At 24.5% G+C, this 21,740-nt stretch overlaps 2 protein-coding genes across 2 annotated transcripts; one reads left to right on the forward strand and one right to left on the reverse strand.

Moving 5' to 3' along the window:
- The first annotated feature begins 7,983 nt into the window (after window positions 1–7,983).
- Window positions 7,984–9,419, forward strand: LOC145838327 (uncharacterized). Its single transcript, XM_082945901.1, has 4 exons — window positions 7,984–8,113; window positions 8,482–8,645; window positions 8,884–8,994; window positions 9,357–9,419. The coding sequence occupies exons 1-4, from the start codon at window positions 7,984–7,986 to the stop codon at window positions 9,417–9,419; spliced, it is 468 nt and encodes a 155-aa protein (XP_082802027.1).
- A 1,111-nt stretch (window positions 9,420–10,530) lies between these two features.
- Window positions 10,531–15,573, reverse strand: LOC145838335 (cationic amino acid transporter 2-like). Its single transcript, XM_082945912.1, has 11 exons — window positions 15,465–15,573; window positions 14,989–15,108; window positions 14,517–14,645; window positions 13,832–13,930; window positions 13,111–13,287; window positions 12,773–12,998; window positions 12,477–12,613; window positions 12,172–12,303; window positions 11,492–11,652; window positions 11,030–11,138; window positions 10,531–10,616 (listed from the first exon to the last, which is right to left on the reverse strand). The coding sequence occupies exons 1-11, from the start codon at window positions 15,571–15,573 to the stop codon at window positions 10,531–10,533; spliced, it is 1,485 nt and encodes a 494-aa protein (XP_082802038.1).
- Between the last annotated feature and the right edge of the window lie 6,167 nt (window positions 15,574–21,740).

Consider the following 21,740-nt stretch of genomic DNA (forward strand, 5'->3'; position numbering starts at 1 on the left):
TAGCCTGCGTTTCCTGAGACTTTCAAAAATTTCAAATTTTTCTGAATTATTCTGAGTGTAAAGGGAACCCTGCATTCAACATGCCTTATTCAAGTTATAAAATAAGGTAACATTAGCATAAGAAAATATTTGTTAGTAATTTAAATTTCAAAGTATAAAAGTTTAAAGAAAAATCTAATTCATAAATTAGGATAGAATACATATATAAATTTAATAAAACATTTAATGCTTAATTTAAATTCATATTTATGCAAATAGTAGATGAAAATATTCAAGTTATTAAATAAAAAAAGCACACAAAAACTTGGTCCAAGGACATGGTTTACAAAAAAACCTTTTAGTTATCTAATCATACACCAGGGATATAGTTTAATGTCATGTCCAGGACAAAGTTAATAAAAATGTATGATGAAAATTTTGTGAATTAAAAAAATCTATAATACATACTGATTTTTTTTGTCCATTGCAGAAAACTATTTCAAAATGTTCAAAGAATGTTTAGGAGTTCATCATTTAAGCTTAAGTTATTTTTCATAACAGTAAAGGTTTAGTCCAGTGTTTTAGAAAAGAGTCTGTTTTCTAGATAATTATTAAGCAGTTTTAGATTTTTGTATTTCAATATTTTAACTCAATTTGTAACAGCTAAAAGTGGGTTCACTTTGATAGTACTTAGTGATTAAAAATAATAGCTTTGATGATGTTTGCTAAACAGCAAAACACCAAGGGTTTTTAGTTAAATAAAATTATTTTTTAAGACAATGAAGTGCTCATATAAGGGCAGGTAAAATTGGGAATGGGTCACAATTGCACAAAGACAAAATTGTACAAGAACAAAATCGCACAAAGATACTTTTACAAAAAGGGTCAATTTTGCATGAGTTACATTTTTTCACAAGATTTAAAAAAAGGGGGTAATTCACTTTTTCACAATTTGATCTTATTTTATTGAGTTTTAACTAAGCTAAATGTTGCTTTTTACAGATTTTTAAACTCAAAGTAGTTTTTGGCTTATTGCAGGTGAAAGTTGGAGACTACAATAGGTTTCTTATGAAAGGCGCAAACTAAAACAGCAAAAAGAACAATTTCACCAAAATCTATTTCCTCCTACCTTTTTTGAGATAACTACTTCAAACTTTTAGGAAATGTTCCTTGCAATATTTAAAAAATTCTCTGGAACAGAATTGAAAATAAGTAAAATTTTATAATAAATATAAACAATAAAATCTTTTTTTTAATAAAACTTTAGTTTTTTAATTATTTAAATACTGAAAGGAACAATTCCTGAAAGTTTGAGTTATTTATCTCAAAAATTGTAGGAGAAGATAGATTTTTAGTGAAATTGTCTTTTTTTGCCTGCGCCTTTCATAAAGAACCTATTGTTGCCTCTGACTTTGACCTGCTATATATCAAAATTATTTTGAGTTTTCAAAATCAGTAAAAAGCATCTTGTAGATTAGTTAAAACTCTATAAAATAAGATCAAATTGTGAAAAAAAGTGATTTACCCCCCAATGCCCTAAATTTTGTTAGATAACTTGAATATAAGTGGTTTGTGGGTCCTAATTAGTCAAACTCTGGTTAGCATTAGCAAAAACTAAAGTAAAAATCTGTGTGGCTGAATATCTAAGGTTGCTTCTGATTAGCTAATATTTTATTTTTTATGGTAGAAAAACATAACTTTATATATTTGGATAAGGTGGGTTAAGAATATAGATTAGATGTTCTTAATCTGCTGTATTATCACTTTACTTCATTAATATAATGTTATGTATGAGAACATTTCTAAAAACTTGTAACTGCAGCTGAGCAAAAATAAAATAGTAGAAAAATGAGTTTTTATGCATTAATGAGCACAATTTACAAAAATTCAATGTTCACAACATAGATAAAACTTTGTAACATACAGTCGGTTTGAAAAGATAAACAACTTTTAAGTGAGTTGAAAGTTAAACTAAAAGCAATACAATGTTTAATAGAACTTCTTTTTTCAAAGTGGTTAGTTTTTCTGCTTAGGGTACTTAAGAAGTTTTTAAATTTAAATGCAGCCATTTTTGATTAATTTTCTAATCCCAATTTCCCAAAATATTTCTGAATTTTACATCAACATTAAAGGTTACAGCATAAAAACAGCTGAAATACTTATAAATATGCGTAAAACGCCTCTTCAGCCAAAAGTTTTTATCAACAAAAGGCAAACATATAAGTGCAGTACAAAATTGTCCAATTTTTATATTACGTAGTAATAGAATACATAGTACATTTTAAACAACACTTAACAACACTATCAACATAGTTTTTCAAGAAAAAAAAAACCACTAATACAAACAGCCAGTTTGTAATTCATACCTTTTGTTTAAAGATTCTGATTATTTAACGTTTAGACTTTCTAGCTTTTCCGCGTTCCACAATTTATATCCATTTTTAAACTGTATTTGTTTTTCATTCTTGTTAACAATACCCAATAAATTTTGTGCTTAATTTTATTCTTTTTGAGTTTCCATATGTACTGCGATAATGTTGTAGCGTTGCAAATTGCAATTCCTTTCAATACTTAAAGCTGTACGTTTGTTTTGTGTAGCGATATTTGAACAATAGTCCAGTAGAACCCGCACAAATCTTGGTGTGATTTTAAATTTTTACAGTCGCTATACAAATAAAACTTTCAGTTAGAGATTTTCCATTAACAGGAAATTCTTGATTTCTGCAGTCAAACATACGCTTCTTTTTCTCTTAAGTTGTTTTATATTTGACATACAGGAGTAGGATACTTTTAGTGTCCTCCTGTTGAAAACTTTGCTGTATGGAATGGATGGTCTTGAATAGAGTTTTTATCCACAATTTCTAGGAAACGTTTCCTTCCCAACCCGCGATGCTACGTTTTTGCATAATGGACTATGGAGCATTATAATTATAAATAATTTTTAAATTAAAATATTCACAATAATTATTTAAAAGACTTTCAATTGGGCTTTTTGAAAGGTGATTTAGTATATCTAATCATATTATTTTCTATGTTATAAATATGTTTCAACATATATTTAAATACATTTTAAATATTTAATGTCATAGTCACTTGTTTGTAGTTTTTAGTTGTTTGTTTAGAAGGAAGTTCATTTTTTGCACTTAATTTTGTTTTTACAAAAAAATATAATTACGACACCTTGTTTTTTTTTTTTTTTGTGTAACTTTTGTATTAATGTTAATCACAGTGCAATTTAATTCGAACTTTAACAGTTTAGGATTAGATCATTTAGGTTTATAAAACGTATGTACTGTTTTTTATTTAATTCAACATTTTGCAATAAACTATAAATATATATTTATACCAGTGGCGTAGCGTGGTATTTTGGTCAGGGGGTACGCAAATTTTTTTCTCAAAAATCTCCCGAATTAAAACTTTTGTAATAAGCTATAAAAATATCTTTTTATAAGTAATGCAATTGAATTAAATTCATTAAGTAAAATAAGTTCGAAGTAACTGTTTTAAAAAATACTTATGTATTACAAAATTAAACAATTTAAAAAAAGTATAAATTTCATTAGAGTTACTTACTAAGCACAAATGTAAACTTACTAATAAAAATTGTTATTACTACTTACAGTAAACTTTATATCTTTAAAAATTAATATATTCAATAAAACGATTGTATCTGTTTTATTTACGAAAAAAATATCAATCTTTTTAATTTACAATACAACAGTGATAACAACACCTCATTGCACATAATCTAAATAAAGTTACACAGAAGTAAAAATAGACCAACTTTATAACTGTTATTACAATTTATTACAACTTTGTAAAATAGTTAAAAGTATACTTTTCAAATTTTATTCATCTGATTGTATGTGCTTAAAATAAAAACCACAAACAAAGTTTATTTCTCATTGGCCGACACGCTTTTTCTTGTATGTTTAGAAAAATAAAGATCAGAAAACTAGCAGTAGCCTTAACATTTATTGTAGCATAAAAAAAAACTTGTAAAAATGTTTAGTTTTCCTATAAGCGTGACGTATTTTTGTTAACTTTTTGTTGAAAAATCTGCCATAAGGTTATACTACAGCGGTGCACTACGTTAATTGCGTGCTTTTTGAATATAAATTCTTATGAAGTTAATGAAGTTATAAAATTTTTCCTTATGGAGTTTTTCATCAACATCGGTGCGCACTTTCGCTTGCGCACTGAATCAGTATATTGGGTAATTTCCTTAACTTGTCACTAATTGGTATTTAACATTTCGTTTAACTTTTCGAATACTAGATAAACAGAGTTGAAAAAAAAGCAAATTAAGCAGAAAAAATAAACAATAAAGGATATAGATATTACATTCTTTATTTTCTACTTCTTTTCTTTTTTTGGGTGGCACGCATGCGCCAGTGTCCCTCCCCACGCTACGCCCCTGATTTATACATATTATACTTTATTGAACAACAAAAAAAAGCGCTCAAATTATTTGGTCCTAAGACCTGGTGCACGAAAAAACCTTTCGGTTATCGTGTCGCAAACCACGGATACCTTTTAACGTTTTGTCCAGAACAAAATATATTTATTTTTTTGTTTTACCAGTTAATATTTTATAGAATGTTTCCTATAAAAAAAATATCATTGTTATTATATTAAATATATTTTTATATTGATATGTTTTTTAACTCAGGGGTGTTATTAGGGAAATTTAGGTAATACTGAGAATAAAAAAACTAAAATATGTTGAAAAACCTCAATTTTTTTTCAAGCTTAGTACACATAAAAGACAAGCTACAATAAAGTCTCAGAGATTAGAATCCAAGGGATAAAGGTTTTTTATAGGTTTTCGAAAGAAATGTTTTGAAGAAATTAAACATTTTAATTAAAGTAAAGTTAAATTTAGAGTTTTTAAACGACTCGTTTTTTTTTTAATACATAAAATACACAAAAAATTTCTAAAAAATATTTCACTCTTGACAAAAATTTCAAAGAACTTTAATTAGTTGTTGAACTGAAAAATAGAAAAATGTTTTTAATATTTACATAAATTCTGAAATACTTTAAGAAAAAATATTGTTTTGAAATTAAGAAATCTAGCTTTATCTACTTATGTATAACATTTGTGCATACAATTTATTTTACTGTGCACAAAAATGTTTTACGGTGAATTTATTGTAATGTTTAATGTTTGTTTTGTCAATTTTGATAAAAATAAACTTTTATTACATGAGTTAACAGCTCATAAAATTTTATTTATACAACAAGACACACTCAAATCGAATATAATCCTGGACAAGACGTTAAAAAGTCCTAGACAAGACGTTAAAAGGTATCAAAATGTTGTAAGACTCGATAAGCGAAAGGTTTTTTCGTGCACCAGGTCCTAGGACTAAACATTTTGAGCGCTTTTTTTGTCGTTTAATAAACTATAATTATATAAAAGTATTTTTTTTAAATAAAAATAAAAATATAAAAACTTTTTTAGCCTACTGTGCACAGTATTTATTTCATAGTAGTTTGCTTTTTACAGTTTTTGAACAAGTTGAAAATCGCTTACATAAGCTATGCTGTAAAAATTATTATTTTGTAAGCAAGCATGGTTTAATTGAAAATGTTAAGCTGCTTAACCAGGACTGGCAAGTTGTGGCCCGCAGTACAAATGCGAGCTGCCAAGCAAGATTTTGGATTCACTTTTTAGTAAGGCAACGTACATTTAAATTAAAAGCTACTGATGCAGTAGATGCACGTTTCACCTATCTTATAATAAAAAAAAATTAAATTTGATTCTTTTTTTCTTGACTTTATGTTTTTTTTCAATACAAATTTGTTAATATTTAATTTTTTTTACTCAATCAATTTAATTTAAAGGATATTTGACCAGAGAAGGACATTTTGCTTATAAAATAAACAATTGTTTTAGTATATCTGACCCATTTCTCAGAAGGCTTTCAGTTCCTGTTCTAAAAATACATATTTAAAAAAGTTTAGATGTTGCTTTCAGCTGTTTATGTTTTTGAAACAAATAAAATTTATTTCTATATAATAATATTGTGCTACTGAAATTAAACAACTAATTATGACAATGTTGCTTTGGTTTTTTGTCATCTTTTGTGAAATAGATAAATTAAAAAAATCATTTAAGTAATAGTATATATGAAAAAATAATATAGAGTATTAACTTAACTTCTATTTGTTAATTTAGAGAAATCCAGGTCTAATAAATATAGCCTGATTAGGTTAGATAGGGAATAGGTCAAATATGCACCAAGAGACACTTTTGCACGAAGACATTTTAAAAAGAAAAAAAAAATAGTTGTTCTAAGTTTAGGCAACTATTTAGCTTACATTGCTGTTAACCAGATACAGGAAATATAAAACTTAATTAAATTTATTGTAGATGAAAAATATATAGAATATTCGATAGAAAAGCTTATAAAATTTACGTTTTAAAGAAAAAGCTTACAAACTTTGTTTAATTAGAAAATAGGTGTATACTTCTACAATGACTATATGTCTATTTTTTCAACTATTAAGTGAAAGCTACTTTAAACTAAAGTTTTAATAAAACAATGAATAAAATAGATAAATAAAAACAAGTTAGCAATTATTTTGATATCATAAAAGCTGTTAATTTGAAAATGATAACGGTAAATAAAGGTTAAATTTGTTGTAAAAAGATATTACAGAAACAAGTTTTAAAAACTTTTTTGACGTTTAACAATTTGTTTATATTGTATTTAAAATACGTGGCGTACAACTCGATAACTGAAAGGTTCCTTTGTACACCAGGTCCTTAGACCAATTTTTTTGAGCGCTTTTTTATCGTTCTATAAACAATAATAATAATAAAACAAATGAGATGATTAGAAATATTTGTAAAATATATTTAGATAACAAACATGGTAGTAAAAAAATATTTTAATCTAAATCTAATATAAATTGTAAAACAAACTTTTTTTAAAACAATTTTGCAAAATACTTAACAGTTAAAATTATTATTAGACCAGCTATTACAAAAAAATAGGTTCAAATCTTAAAAAAGCTCAAATATAATAAATATACAAATATTTTTTTTTAGAAATAAAAATAAAGGGGTTGTTTTTATATAACTCAGAACATAATTTTAAAATACAAACTTTTTGGCGACTAGTTAGCAACAAACAAAGTTATGTTTACTTAACTTAATGAGAAATATATAGTGACATCTGCTTTTTTCTCGTCAACTACAGAATAGCGTAACAAATTTAGTTTCTTCAGCCTAGCTTATGTCAACGTAAGATGAAAAAACTTTTATACTTAACTGTAGTTTTTAGTTTATTTTTTGATGTGTTTGCTGCAAATGCAGGTGATAGAAGATATGATTGGTCAATTCCAACTTTTGAGATTGCTTTTGACTTGCCGGCTGGGAAAATAGACTGTTTCTATGAGCATATCGAAGAAGGAGGAAAATTCAGATTTACTTTTCGCGTTAGTTAAGCTCGTATTCAAGCCTAAGTAGGCTTTTGAAAGTTTTAAAAGCTTAAGTATTTTGATAACTTGATGTTTTTAAATGTAACTATAATGATTAAACTTAGTATAAGTTTGCTACCATTTGTTCATATGGTAATTTTGTTAACAAAACATTAAAATTTAATAAAATTGTTAACAACATTTATTATTTTCGTAAAACGAAATTATGATTATTTCTTCGTAGTTAGATATGTGTTTTACTAAAAGAAGTTGATTAAAGGCAGGTTAAAACCACAAAGTCAAAGCTCATAAACATATTTAAATTGGTTCAAAGGTTGCTTTAAATTAATAAATTTTGTAGATTATAGATTTTGCTATTATGAAATAAAGTTTAGTTTTAAATTTTTACAACATTTGGCTTTACACTACTAATGACATTACGAAAAACTAAGTTTTGACCTTATAATAGTAAGGAAATGTATATTAAAAAAATATAAAATTACGTTTGAACATTTAATATTTTTTTTTACAAGTATAGACACAACCACAAAAGCAACTTTTCAAAATCAGGTTATGAACCCAGCCACACCTTTCAGAGCAAACGTGATATCAGTTTGGGTGAGAGACCCTAAAAATGCACTCATTATAAGATTTCCTAAAATGAGACAGTCAAACATGCCAGCTATTACTGCTGAACGTGAAGGTATTTTATATACAAAAAAGTTTTTACTTTCTCATAGATAATTAATGAAAGTGTATAAAATAAGAAGAGTTTACTTGTGTGTTGTTAAATTTACACTCATACGTATTATATATCATTAACTTTAAATAGTCTCTTTTGTATAGGTTTAATAACTAGCAAATATTATGGCTAGGCAGTTTAAGCATATAAATAGCCAGCAAAAAACTCAAGAAGTCGTATGCGTTTACTTTTTCTTTTTTTTCAAAGAAAAACTGATAATGTATTGGTTTTATCAAGGATATACAAACTTATGAAACAAAAACATTTTTTATACATATCATATGATTTTTATTTATTTTAGTATCGTATAATCATAAGTTTTCCAACAGGTTGGTACACTTTTTGTTTTGATAACACTGCAAACCATTTTGGAAATATAAAAGTTGAAACATTTCTCGCTGTGATGAATCCTGAGGACCCATTTAAGGAACACCGTGAGCTGGAAGCAGAAAAGCAATCGAACAAAACACAAGAGGCATATGGTGGAATGACGGTTAAAAATAAATAAGAAATATTTTAACTAAGTTTGAATTATGATTTTAAAATTAGTTAAATCTAAGTATAATTTTTAAAATACTTTTTAGAATTATGTTATAGTACAAAGCAAGTTTATCATTTGCATATAGAAATATAATAGATAAAGTACAATTATTTGTTTTTAAATATGGAACGTATGTTTTTTAAATGTGCAAATAAATCTTACCACATTATAACAAAGTTTCAATTTTTAGGATCAAGTAACGAATTTGCACTTTACAACGGCTAGACTGCTTCAACAACTGCACATGAAAAGAAGGTTGGAAAATGCTGACCACATAGATTTGTTGTACTACCAGCATTGCGTTAGCAGGTTAAAAAATTTTTAAGACATTTTAAAAAGAACTTGACTGTATTTACAATATATACTAACTAGATTGATTTTTAGTTTTTGATATAGGTTACATAATGTTATGAAACAAGAACATAGAAACTGATATAGTTTAACTCATGTGATAAAAAAAGATCTTAAAACTTAAACACTTTATTATAATCATCTTTATTCAAGTAAAAACGTTTTTGTACAATTAATTACAATTTAAGAATAGTCTAGGTGGATTCTTTAAAAAAATTGATATTTTAATCAAAAAAATTGGATATTTATATTTAGTTAGATAAAAACATTCAATTAATTTCGTTAATGTTTATTAGTTATTTTAATTAACAGATATTCATTCATAACGTGTTGCTTGATGCTAATGACAGCCTACTTTTACACGTGGTCAATTAAAAAGATGTTTCAAAATAGTACAAAAGCAGGAATGTTTTCAACGGCGTAATAACAATTATAGCTTAAAATGATAACTATTTTTCTATACTAGAGTTTTGGTTAAAAGACGTAATTTCTTAATTTATGTTTGAAAAATTTATACTTTTCTTTTAGTTGTTGTACATAACGAAAAAGATTCTACACTTGTTATTGATATTTTACTTCAATGATGATTAATGTGTACCATGTTTATGTAGTTTATATCAAAATAAATTATTTTTAGATTTCTGTAATGTATTACTGAGTGTAAAAATATAATTTATTAACAAATTTTATTAAATTAAAAGATTCTAGACATTTATTAAGTACTAATTCTGTCAATTAATCGTAGTTTAAAATATTTACCAAGAACTTTGTTAAAACGCAATTTAATGAGTAGTACTTATACAAATCAAAGTAAAAAAAAAACTAAAACATTATTTAAAGGTCAACTTTGGTTTTATGTTATATACAATTATCAATATATACTTCTAAAAAGTACCTTAAAGTGATAAAGAGTCAAAACCTAATAGCTAGCTAAGAAATATTTAGATAAGTAGAAAAATTCAACAAAATTTCGATAAACTAAAGTAAATGAACAAAAAAAATAGAAAATAAACACATTAATTACAAACATAGCTTTCTGAGCTACATGGATTAAGTAAGTTGAACGAATATTATAAAACACTAGTGATTCACATTAATCAAATGTTTTAAACTAACATTTGTAAAAAAGATTAAACAAGCAATATTTTTTTTTTTTTTTTGATAATATGTATGATAATTTTTGTATTCTAATTGAACTAAACAAGTATATTAAAATTATAAACATGGAAAACGTTTACATATAAAAGTAAAACAGATTTTAAAACTTTAAAACCTAATTATTTATTATTGTCTATAATAGACTCTTATCTATGCTTGTGTTTCTTTCTACGTTCATCTTAAAACAACAGTATCTTAGGAAGTAATTAGTTGGCCAGTATTTATTTTAAATAAAATTATCTAGGACTAGTCTGAAAAACTTCAATAGTAGCTAAAGTGTAAATAAATTTTTGAAAGGTTGTAATTAAAAACTATGTATTCAACAAAGTTAAGTTGAGTTTTTAAATTTTTCATAATTGTTTGCTCCATGCTCTTTGCTATGCCTTATTCCGTACGTGAAGTAAATACATAGACCTGAAAATAAAATAATTTTAAGAGAGTAGCAAATATATAGGTATTAACTTAAGGTTTTGGGTGGTAATAGTTTTTGTTATCTTTAATGTTTTTAATACTGTAAAGAATATAAAACTGTTTTATTATAGATAACAAAAATTGTTAACACCTAAAACCTATATTAATACAAAATATACTATACTAGAAATTCTAATCTAAAATAAGATAATTAGAAAACGTGATAGCGATTTTAATAATGTCTTCAATTTTTATTTTGTTGAATTTCTAAAAAAATAATAAGTCGAAAGTTACATTAACGAATTATTGAAATACTTTAAATAATTTGAATCAATATTACTCTTACACTTTATAAAAAGTAAGTATAACTTTTGAAAAGTATTTATGTTAGAATATCAAGTCTTTATTTAACTCACCTAATACCATCCAGCCAGCATAGACAAATGTTTTTATATCAAACAATGACACCATCATGTGCAAGTTGATGAAAACACTAATAAACGGCAAAACTGGCACCAAAGGACACTGTAGTTTTATCAAAGTTTGTTAACATAAAGTAAGAATATTTAGATTATTTTAGCTAAGAAAGAAAATTAAAAAATAGTTTTTATTGAAAGAACGTGATTTACAAGTTTTAAATTGATCTATAAGAGTACTTTGAAAAACTTAGCTTTTTAATATATTTAACAAAAATTAAAAATTTGTTGCTTTAAGGGTAGTAAAGAAAAAAGTAAGTATAAAGTATTAACGTGTTATAAATTTGTATACACATTTTTACAAGTTATCGGTTTTGATTATCATTTTTTTAAATATTTTACTTGAACAGGTCTTAATTAAAACATAAAAGATTGTTTTATTAATTTGTGTTACTAAAAAACCTTAAACTTCGATGGTGAGTCAACTTGTGGGTGGATTGCAATGTACAAAATATTCGAGATAATAATGGCTGTAAAGACTGCAATTAAAGCGTAAATTGCTACAGAAGTATTTTTGCTGACGGCGAAGTTCAAAGTCAAAGACAATACTACCATCGTAAAGGCTGCAATGCAAAATATATTTTTCTTTTTATTTTAAAAACTAAAACTTTGTTAAACTTACTCGTAATCAGGATACATTTTGTTACACGGTTGCAAGTTGATTTGTTTACACTGTTGATATTCAGTTTTATTCTTAACTTTGTAATCAGATTATTTTCTTTAAAATTGCTGTCATTCCCTAGTTTTAAAAATAGAGTTTAAAATTATTTTCCAGATTTTAATTAGGTTTTTATAAAATAATATATATTCATACTATATATTTACACTTTTTTTTTTATCACAGAAGTTTATCACAAAAAGTTATGTTTAAACTATGTTATGTAGATAAGGACTAATAGTATTAAATTTTACAAACAGTCAAATATAGTAAGTTAAAAAATCGGTTATTTTTGACCAAATATAAACTACCTAACAATGAGCAGTAAAAAGGTTACAGTTTTTTTTTTTAATTACCAAGTGAATACAATTTTTATAAATTTTTGTGATATTTGTTTATGATAAGTATGTATTTGAAATAATACCTTCTGATGAAGAACTAATTGGTGTATAGCGGTATTTGATAAGAGAAGCAGAAACAATTGTAAAAGTCATGAGAGACGCGGTTGACATCAAGCTTATTAAACTGTCCAAGTCCATTAGAATCCCAAAAAACACTGTTTTAAATATAACTTTGCATGTCTTTGCTTTAGAAACTATTACTTTTAACTAAAATATTTTATTAGTACTTTGTTGTCGGTTAAACATGTTTAAAATCATATGAGTTTATAAATTTTAAATTATTAGTAAAATAAACAAATACACCGAATCATTTGACTACATAACTAACATCCGACAACAGCAGTTAGCATGAAAGCTCGAATTGGTGTGCCTGATTTGTTTTGTTTGCTAAAATACCTGAATATTAAGCCATTATCTGCAAGTGATAAAACTATGAACGGCATTCCAATAGCAGCACTGAAGAAACTGTTTAAATAAAAGAATACTGTTTTTTAACAATAACTTAAACCAAAAATTTTTAAGTATTTATTTTTTAATTATTAATTTTAGTTTAAGATTTAAAAAAAAAATTATTAAAAATTATTAATTCAATTTTCAAATACTATACTTTTGATATTTTCTAACCTCGCAAACAATGCTGCTAAAGATCCAATAGTAACAGTATAGTAGACCCAACCACCGAAACCAACACTTAAAAGTGCTTCAGGGATAGGTGCTTCGATATCAAGAAGAAAGTAAGGACGCATTAACGTTAAAATTGCAGACACCATTGAATAGAAAATAAAGCACAAAATTAAAGTTGCAAGTATGGAAAATGGTACAGTTTGGGCTGGATTTTTTGCCCTGTGACCTAGGTAAATTATGGTTGCGTTAGAATTATAATTATAACTAATTTACTTATTATGTTAAACAATTAGTGTACATAAAGTGTAAATTAAAACAACTCAACAACTTTTACTTACCTACACAAGCAATGATGTCGAAGCCAATAAACGCAAAAAAACACTTAGCAGCTCCTTGAATCATCATAGCAACACCAAACGGAATAAATCCACCATCTCCATTACTACTTTGCATGTTTATAGATGGAGAAAGTTCTTCTACCTCAGTCTCATTTAAATTCCAGTTGTGTATATCAGCTATAACAATACAAATATAGTTTTTTAATGAAAATTAAATAAGTAGTTGATTATTCAACAAATTTAAGTTTAATTAAGTGTAAGTTATAACTATATTAAAACGAATAAAAATTGAAAAATGTTTATATATTATTATTAAATTTACAAAAAAGCTTAGCTTTCGTACTTATTTGTTTTTTGAAATTTTGAATAAAAGTTGATAATATATTAATTATAGATAAAGTAAGAAACAGAAAAAATTAAAATAAAATACTTAATTTTACCTTTTGAAATTCCGAGACCACAACAAAACAAGATGACTATAATGTTTACGATTGTAAGTACTTTCATCATTGTCGAGTTTTTCTTTAATCCCATAAGGCATAAAACTGTTTAATTACATTTTAAAATAACTTATTACAAAAAAATATCTTATTAAACTCCAATCATTTTTCTCTAAAATTAAAATTAAATATTTCAGCCTAACCTATTGTTGAAGTAGCTATGATTGAACCAGATAAGATATCAGCGTACTGTGCAAAAACATAATTTGGATCATACGAACCTTGGTACAAGCTGAAATACTGCTTCATAGCTCTTATATACTCGCCTCTAGTTAAAGAGTCTATATTAGCTGTAAGAGCTTTAGCCATACTTGACATACCTTAAAATTTTATTGTTTCTAATAAAAATAATTTTTAAAATTTTATTAAGATTCGTAAACAATTGTTTAAATTTGTAAAACGCACTTTATGTTTTTTTTAAACAAACAATCGAAAACATATAATTTTTATATTTTTCGATAAATAAATTTTGTCATAAATTTAACTAAATATAAAGTGTACTAAACACTAAAACTTACTTAACATTTTTTGTTTTTGAAATTTCTACTTTTGCATGTTTATTAAACAGAAAAAGATGTATTAAAATGATTATATGTTATATGTAACTTCAAAAAAAAAACTAATCAAAGTATTTAGATTAATTTTTCTTCGTATGCATACTGTACTATACTTTACTCTCTTTATTTGGTCTGGTTAAAAAAACAAATTTTATATATGTAATTTGTAAAGTGTACGATTATATGTAAAATTTTAAAATATATATACACTGTAACAATTTTCTTACAAAAACTTATAAGACTTTCCAACAGAAAATTAAAAAATATAAATTAAAAAGAATTGTTATGTATCTCATAAAAAAAATAAGATAAAGGATAATTAAGCGTATTTAAAAAAAACTTGTTTAACCTGATATATATTCAATAACTTGGTTCCATCCAAGTATAAATGCAATCAATTCACCATAAGTTACATACGCGTACACATAAGCAGCTCCTGCTTTTGGAATCAAGTTAGCAAACTCAGCATAGCACAGACCTATATTAATAAATGAAGTTTATTTTAAATTAACATTTAACTTCTGTAAACAGTTTGTTAGACTAGTTCATACGAAACATTTTAATCAACTAAAAGTCTTAAAATTTACAAAAAAAAATTACTTGAAAAGCTTAAACTATTTTTTTAATATAAGTTGTTTTTATGGAATGTCTCAGTCATGTTTAGTTTCGGGTTTCTAACATTTATGTTTTATATTTAGTGTTAATAAAGATTTGTTTTTAAAAGGTTGCTTTTAAAATAAGTTACCCTTCTATAATAAACTTCAAAAGGTCAGAAGAATATAACTAACCTTATTATAGTTTAAAACAAGTTAAAAACTTACCAGCAATTAGTGAACAAGTTGCAGCAATTAAAAAAGACAGAATAATTGATGGTCCAGACAAAGTTGCTGCTACAGAGCCAGATAAAATATAAGCTCCTGCTCCTAAAGTACCGCCAACACCTATTTTTTTGTATCTTTAAGTTTAAAATTTCATTAAAATAATTACTTATATATTGTTAATTGAACGACAAAATAATGCATTGAAAGTAATTGGTCGTAGGACCTGGTGTATGAAAAAATATTTCAGCTATCGAGTCGTACACTACTTGGATACAATTTAATGTTTTGACATATAGATACTTAAATAACGTTAAAAATCAAAACAACTAATAAAGGTTAAAAAGCTAAAAGAAAAACGACAAGTAAGAGATATTTTAAGTTTAATTACATGTAATTATTGAAAAAAAGCTTCTGATTTAAAAACTAAGGAACTAAACTAATACTACATTAATAAATCAAGTTTTATATAAACTAGCCCATTGAAACAAGAGATAGTGTCGACAGCTTATCAGTTTTTTCTATTTTATCATCCTTGAAATCTATTGCTTTTAATCTAAACAGATTGTTCATAAATGTAGACGTCATAAATGCGTTTGATTTATATTTTATAAAGTAGTTCTATATGCTGTTTATCGAATAGAGTGTAAATAGTGCATAATTTTTACTCTTAAACATTCTCACTTTTCTTCATTTAACTTAATAATGTTAATATATTCAAGAGTATTTTGTAATTAATAAAAACAAAATGTATTTTTTTATAAAGCTTTAAGGCAGGAGTCGGCAAACTGCGGCCTGCGGGCCAAATGCGGCCCTCAAGGTACTTTATAGAAAATAAAACTCCTTTAAAACATTAAAAATAAAAGGATTTGTAATAAAAACTTAGAATTAGCCTCTTAGTTCGATAAATACTCTTTACTAGTGCTTTATTATTGCTTATTTTATCATTTTTGTGCTTTAAAACAGTATAGTTTTAGTAATTATTACAATTGTTTCAAAATAAGTGCGGCCCTCGAAGACTTTTTTCTAAATAGTGCGGCCCGCGAGCAATTTTTTCTATGAAAATTGGCCCGCGAGTTACTAAAGGCTGCCGGCGGACCCTTGCTTTAGAAGAAACTATAGAAGAACACAACAAGCAAAGATAAACTTTACTATATAGCTTTAAAGTTGAAGACTGTAAAAGTTTAAAAAGCTTTACCATTTTTTAATTCGTTTATTTAGTTAGTAAATATGAATTGTAAATCAAAATAATATTTCTAGTAACTTTGAATAATATTTTAACTGAGTCTATGATTTTTTCTTAAGTATTAACCTTAAAACTAATGTTCTAAAGAAATGTATTTAAACTGTTCGAAAATTTTAATAAAGAAAGTAAGTTAATATTGTACTGCTTTAAGTTTAAATTTAATTTTAGTTTTAAATAATATTTAAGCTTTAAACAAATAATATTTTTTTTTTTGAAGTTGATAGTATTTATTTTATATTTTTCTTGTTAATGACATCTTAATCTAATCTCATTCGTCCTTTTACGTCATTAGGTCTAAAAAACATATTATCGTGGTTTTATATAAAAATACTTTTGTCAAATAATTTAACTTGTAAAAAAATATACTAAACTGTAACTAAATTTGAAAAAAATACTACCAAGCAATTATTTAGTATTACAAAAACTCGACAATTAACCTTTTAAATTATACTTTTGTACAAGGTTTTCTGTTTATCTTTTTGATAACTTATAAAAAATAGTTTAAGACTTTTGTTTTTTTGGTTCTTATGTTTGAGAGTAAGTTAAACAACCTTTTATTTATTTAAAATTTTTATCTAAACTCTAAACTCAACACAAAAATTTAGCGCTTTTTTATGTTGTTATTTATCGAAATTTAATTTTTTAAATAGTGTATCATGCAAAATATTCGTCTTTAAAAAAATAGTATACTAAATAATTTGATAGTTTGAATTAAAAGCATACGACTTAATTCTAAAACTTAACAGTTTTTTAAAGTATAAGCTTTTTAATAATTCTTTTCAGCGACACATATATTGTAATAAGATCATAAACTTCATTTTACTAAAGGATGTAAAAATTATTTAAGTATAACAAAACTAAATAAAATAATGACTATAATTTTTATTTTTAGTTTAATTATTTAGATGTTCAAAGTAAAAATTTAAAGTATAACCAATGCAGTTGTTTCACATAATCAGTAAGTTGTATAAACTCAGAAATTTGTTTGTAGGTTAAAACTAATTGTTAATATAGTAACAAAAAAAATTTTGGATAATAAATTAATCATTCACAGTGCATCAAAAAACTTTAGAAGTTATATAGAACTAATAATCTTAAAAGCAATAATTTTCTTTTTTATATTTAAGCCTTAAAGTTTAACACATTTTATTTTTTTTTAGTTAAGGTTTTAAACACAGAGATATGCATTATAGCAAATAAAATGGTAACCAGCAAAACTGTAGCTTAATCTTTAACAAAACTTTACTTTTTACCGTCTTATTATAATTGATTTTATGAATAACTTAAAATATTGTCTTCTATTCAAACAATAACAAAATAAAAAAAGAACTTGAGAAGCTTGCAATATCAATTTTTTTTTTAAAGTATTATAGATAAAAAAAAATATTCTAATAAAAAAACGTATTAACAGCTAAATTACTTGGTTAAAGTTCTTAGAAAAGCTCTTTTCAGTATAATTAAGTTCTCAAAAAAACAAGACTGTTTTAACTAAATCACTAAGAAAAAAAGAAAAAAAAAAGTATAATACAAGATAGGACTGACCTTTCGTAAATACCTTAGTTTGCAGAATTCTAACAATTTTGCAACTGTAGTTAAGTCGTTTCTTTTCGATGTCATGCATACGTAAAAAAATATTTTTTTTATAATCTTTACAGCTTTGTATATTTAATTGTTATTTTAAAATTACTAAAAAAAATTTCATTTTTCAATTTTACTGTTTTAATCATTTCTTTAGAAACATAGAAAATATCTTGGAATATTGTAATTTATAACTCTTTTAAGCTATTTGTAAACTCTATCTTACTACATTAACTTATAGTTCAATTTTAAAAAACTTAAAATTAGTTGATAATCAAATATATACAAACAAGAATAAGAATTATTAAGTTTGTACCTAGTTAATCAAATTAATTGAATGGTTTATATATTGATTAATAAAAAATATTCGTTTGTCGTAACACTTAAGTAACAAATAACTGCATCTTATAAAACTTTAACAAAATAAGTATTACTAAACTTTAAGTTAACTTAGTAAAAAAAGATAAAGTTATGTATTAATTTAACTCAATATATTCTTAAACTTACTTTGTAATAAACCAAACAACTAATAGTTTCAAAAGGTTTAAATGTTTAGATTAGAAAAAATATTTTTTAGATCGTAATATATTTAAAAGCATATGGTGTACGATTAATTAACCAAAAGCTTTTTTCATACACAAAGTCCTTAGATCAAACGTTTTGGGCGCTTTTTTGTCGCTCAATAAACTATATGTCTAGTGTTTTAATAAAAGAAGGTTAAACTTTTTTTATATTTTATGTTTCAGTATTTTCAAGTATTTTAAAAACACAGATAAAATAGATGAATAAACCGTCTTAACAGAATTCTATAAATAAAAGTTTGCAGTTTACAATTTAAGTGAATCAAACTTTTATTTAGAAATTGTATTACGCTATACTGATTCAGCTTTTGAAAAAAGAAAAAAAAAAGCTATTATATGCTTCTTTGTTGTGTGTACTAAGTAATATATAAGTTTGAATTTTTTAAATTGAATTTTCAATTTAGTTCATTTGTATATCATATTGTGTTTAACTTTGTGTTTTCATTTAAATTATGTTTATATATATATATATATATATATATGTAATTTATTTTAAAGTTTTGAATATAAGTTTATTTTCTTTTTCTCTTTTTGTGTGTCCTGTTTAAGTGGCTCAGGTTTTGATGCCTGAGTCCAACATTGCACAATAAACAACATAATAATAATAATAATAATATAGAAATTGAAAAATTGTAGTACTGCTTAAATTAAATAAACTGAACTAATGTAAGATTTATGAGTTAAAAAAAAAGACAAATGAAAACAATGTTCACAACCTTACGGTTGTAAATTAAATTTAAAGAACGATAAAATTTCTTTTATTATGTGTACTCTTCTTCTGATATCTGTAAATGAAATATCATATCCAGCACTAGCTATTTTTATAAAAAAATAAGTGCATGTTTGTCTGTTTTGAATTTAAATGTGTTTCTTCTTATGTTTTTAGTAATAAATTTGTTTATAAATATATTTAAGTTATACCTTTCTTAGATATACTTAAGTTTTTTTATTTTCGAAAACAAGAAAATTTCCTAAAAAACTATAGATTATTTAGCTTCAAAGTATGCTTGGCTTGACAAAACATTATAAAACTAAGTTTTGTTTTGTTTTGGATGATTTATTATAACCATAAATATAGTATATTAATTTAAAATAAAAGTTATTACTAAAAAAATGACTAAATTTTAAATTTAGCATTTTTTATTGTATCAAATCAGGTCATCAGCTTACTTCCGATCAATAAATTTCTTAGTAATTCTTAGTAAATATTAACAACTATGATTTTATTAGTTTTTAGACAATTATAGATTTAAAATTATATTTATTTTTGTAAACATCTATTTAGCTAATATTTAAAAATTCTAAGCTCTGTGGTACTGATATTTCTACCATACAATTAGTTTTAGTAGTATGTATTATAAACATTTTTTATTAAGTTTACTTAAAACATGGACTAAAACCATTACTTATAGTTTAGGTAAACCCCCGAAGCCGCTAAAAGGCGAAAACAAAACATGTCTTAGCTTTCTAAATAAAAAAAATAAAAAAAAGCATTACTATATATCTTTATTGAATTTTAAAATAGTTGTATAATAATGAAAACAAAGTTTAGAGATAACAAACATAATTTGATTAATTGTAAACACTTGATTTACTTTATATTGTCATAGAAATCAGTTAAAAAACAGTTTATTTTAGTTCTTGAAAAGTTATAACCTTAAGTTTCTCATTCAAAAACAACGTGGACATCACAGTTCTATTATGGTTTAAAAACTGTAAATTCTTAACATCACAGATAGCATACAAAACATTATAATTGCATACATTTTTTAAACTAAGTAAAGTGTTGCTTGATTTATGTATTGGGCCTAATGATAGAGTGGTGCTGCTGACTAAATGATTTGAAATCAGTTGTCTGGATGCAAAAAAGAGTTGTGAGATATCTTTGTTATGTACTTGCTGTAACTCCAACAAACTCCTTATTTATACAGACTGGTATACTGATATCAAATATATGTTTTTAAGTTCATTAAAATGTTATTAGTCATCATAAAAATAGGTCAACAAAGTGTAAATATAACATTTAATAACTAAGCATTTTAATTTTTTCATAGTATTACTTACTATGTAGTTCTGCCTGAACTACTTTAATACATTTAAATTAGTTTTGAACATATATTTGCATTTTAATTCTATTTATAGACGTTAAAAGGTATCCAAGTGGTGTGCAACTTGATAACCAAAAGGTTTTTTTGTGCACTAAGTCTTAGGACCAAGCATTTTGAGTGCTTTTATTTGTCGTTCAATAAACAATATTAAATTTAGTTTTAAATTTTTATTTTAAAAATTCAAATTTGTTTCTAAAATTAGTTAACTAATGTAAAGCCAGGGCTGATAGATTAGACATAAACTCTAAAATTCAGTAAAATTTTAATGTTTTAGATGCTCTCAGTAATACAAAGCATTGTAAAGCCATATGTTTTTTATACATACTATTTACATTATACAAACTAAAAAAACTCTCCTTACAGAGATAATAATATTTTTAGTTATTAAAGTCTGCAATTGCTGTCTATAACTTGAGTTATTGTGAAGTACAAAGCCCTTTGTTGTATATTAAGATTAAATAACTTATAGTAAATGTAATAATACTTCATTCATGTTGTTTTGTCTATATTGAAATTTATTTATATTTTACTTTAGTCCTAAGTTTTTAATTACAAAACTAAGTGTTTATTTTATGTCATATTACTATAGTTATATATATTTCATTGTTGTTATTTTGTATAAACTATTTCTGTCATTAAAAGTAAAACAGTTTGATTTAATTTATAGGTTTAAATAGTACATTTTACTCATATAAATTTTATCACAACTTTTTTTATATGATTCATACTCTAGGATGAAGATCATTCTACTAGTTGTAAACTTAGTGCTTTTGAGAAAAAGCATTACTTAGTAAAGCAAATGGTGCTTATGAATTTAACTTACTACTAAAGCAATTCATGTAAAAATGTTGGCAGAAACATACTGTGAAAGTATATAATGACTAAAAAATATTTCATTATAAGAAATTATTAAAATAAGGTATTAGTTAGATTTATTGGTTTAAAAGTAGGAATTACTCTTTTTTGCAAAAGCATATTTTGAATTAAGTTTTTGTAAACAAAAATGATTGTTTCTAGGTTTATTGATAGTAATGTTTTTTTGGTAGATCGTAATATGTTTATTAATTTTTATTTATTTATTGTAGTAGATAAAAATAAAATAGAGTTTTTTAACAAACATAAGTAATTTAAATTGTTAATTCTATTGATATTTAATATTTGTTTTTTTTTTGATATTATCTAATCTATGATTTACTTTAAGTTTATTGTGAGTTTTTTTTTATTGACCCTTTTGAATATTTA

Source organism: Thalia democratica, chromosome 1, assembly GCF_965202585.1.
Source record: "Thalia democratica chromosome 1, ktThaDemo2.hap1.1, whole genome shotgun sequence".
NCBI classification, from domain to species: Eukaryota; Metazoa; Chordata; class Thaliacea; order Salpida; family Salpidae; genus Thalia; species Thalia democratica.

Coding starts and splice junctions, on each gene's coding strand:
- LOC145838327 (XM_082945901.1), top strand. CDS start 7,984: ATGAACCCAGCCACACCTTTCAGAGCAAACGTGATATCAGTTTGGGTG. Junction 8,646..8,883: donor AGGCATATGGTGGAATGACG/GTTAAAAATAAA, acceptor TTCAATTTTTAG/GATCAAGTAACGAATTTGCA. Junction 8,995..9,356: donor TGTTGTACTACCAGCATTGC/GTTAGCAGGTTA, acceptor TTTAATTAACAG/ATATTCATTCATAACGTGTT.
- LOC145838335 (XM_082945912.1), bottom strand. CDS start 15,573: ATGACGTCTACATTTATGAACAATCTGTTTAGATTAAAAGCAATAGAT. Junction 11,139..11,491: donor ACTCACCATCGAAGTTTAAG/GTTTTTTAGTAA, acceptor ATAAAACTACAG/TGTCCTTTGGTGCCAGTTTT. Junction 10,617..11,029: donor TGCTGGCTGGATGGTATTAG/GTGAGTTAAATA, acceptor TTTTATTTTCAG/GTCTATGTATTTACTTCACG.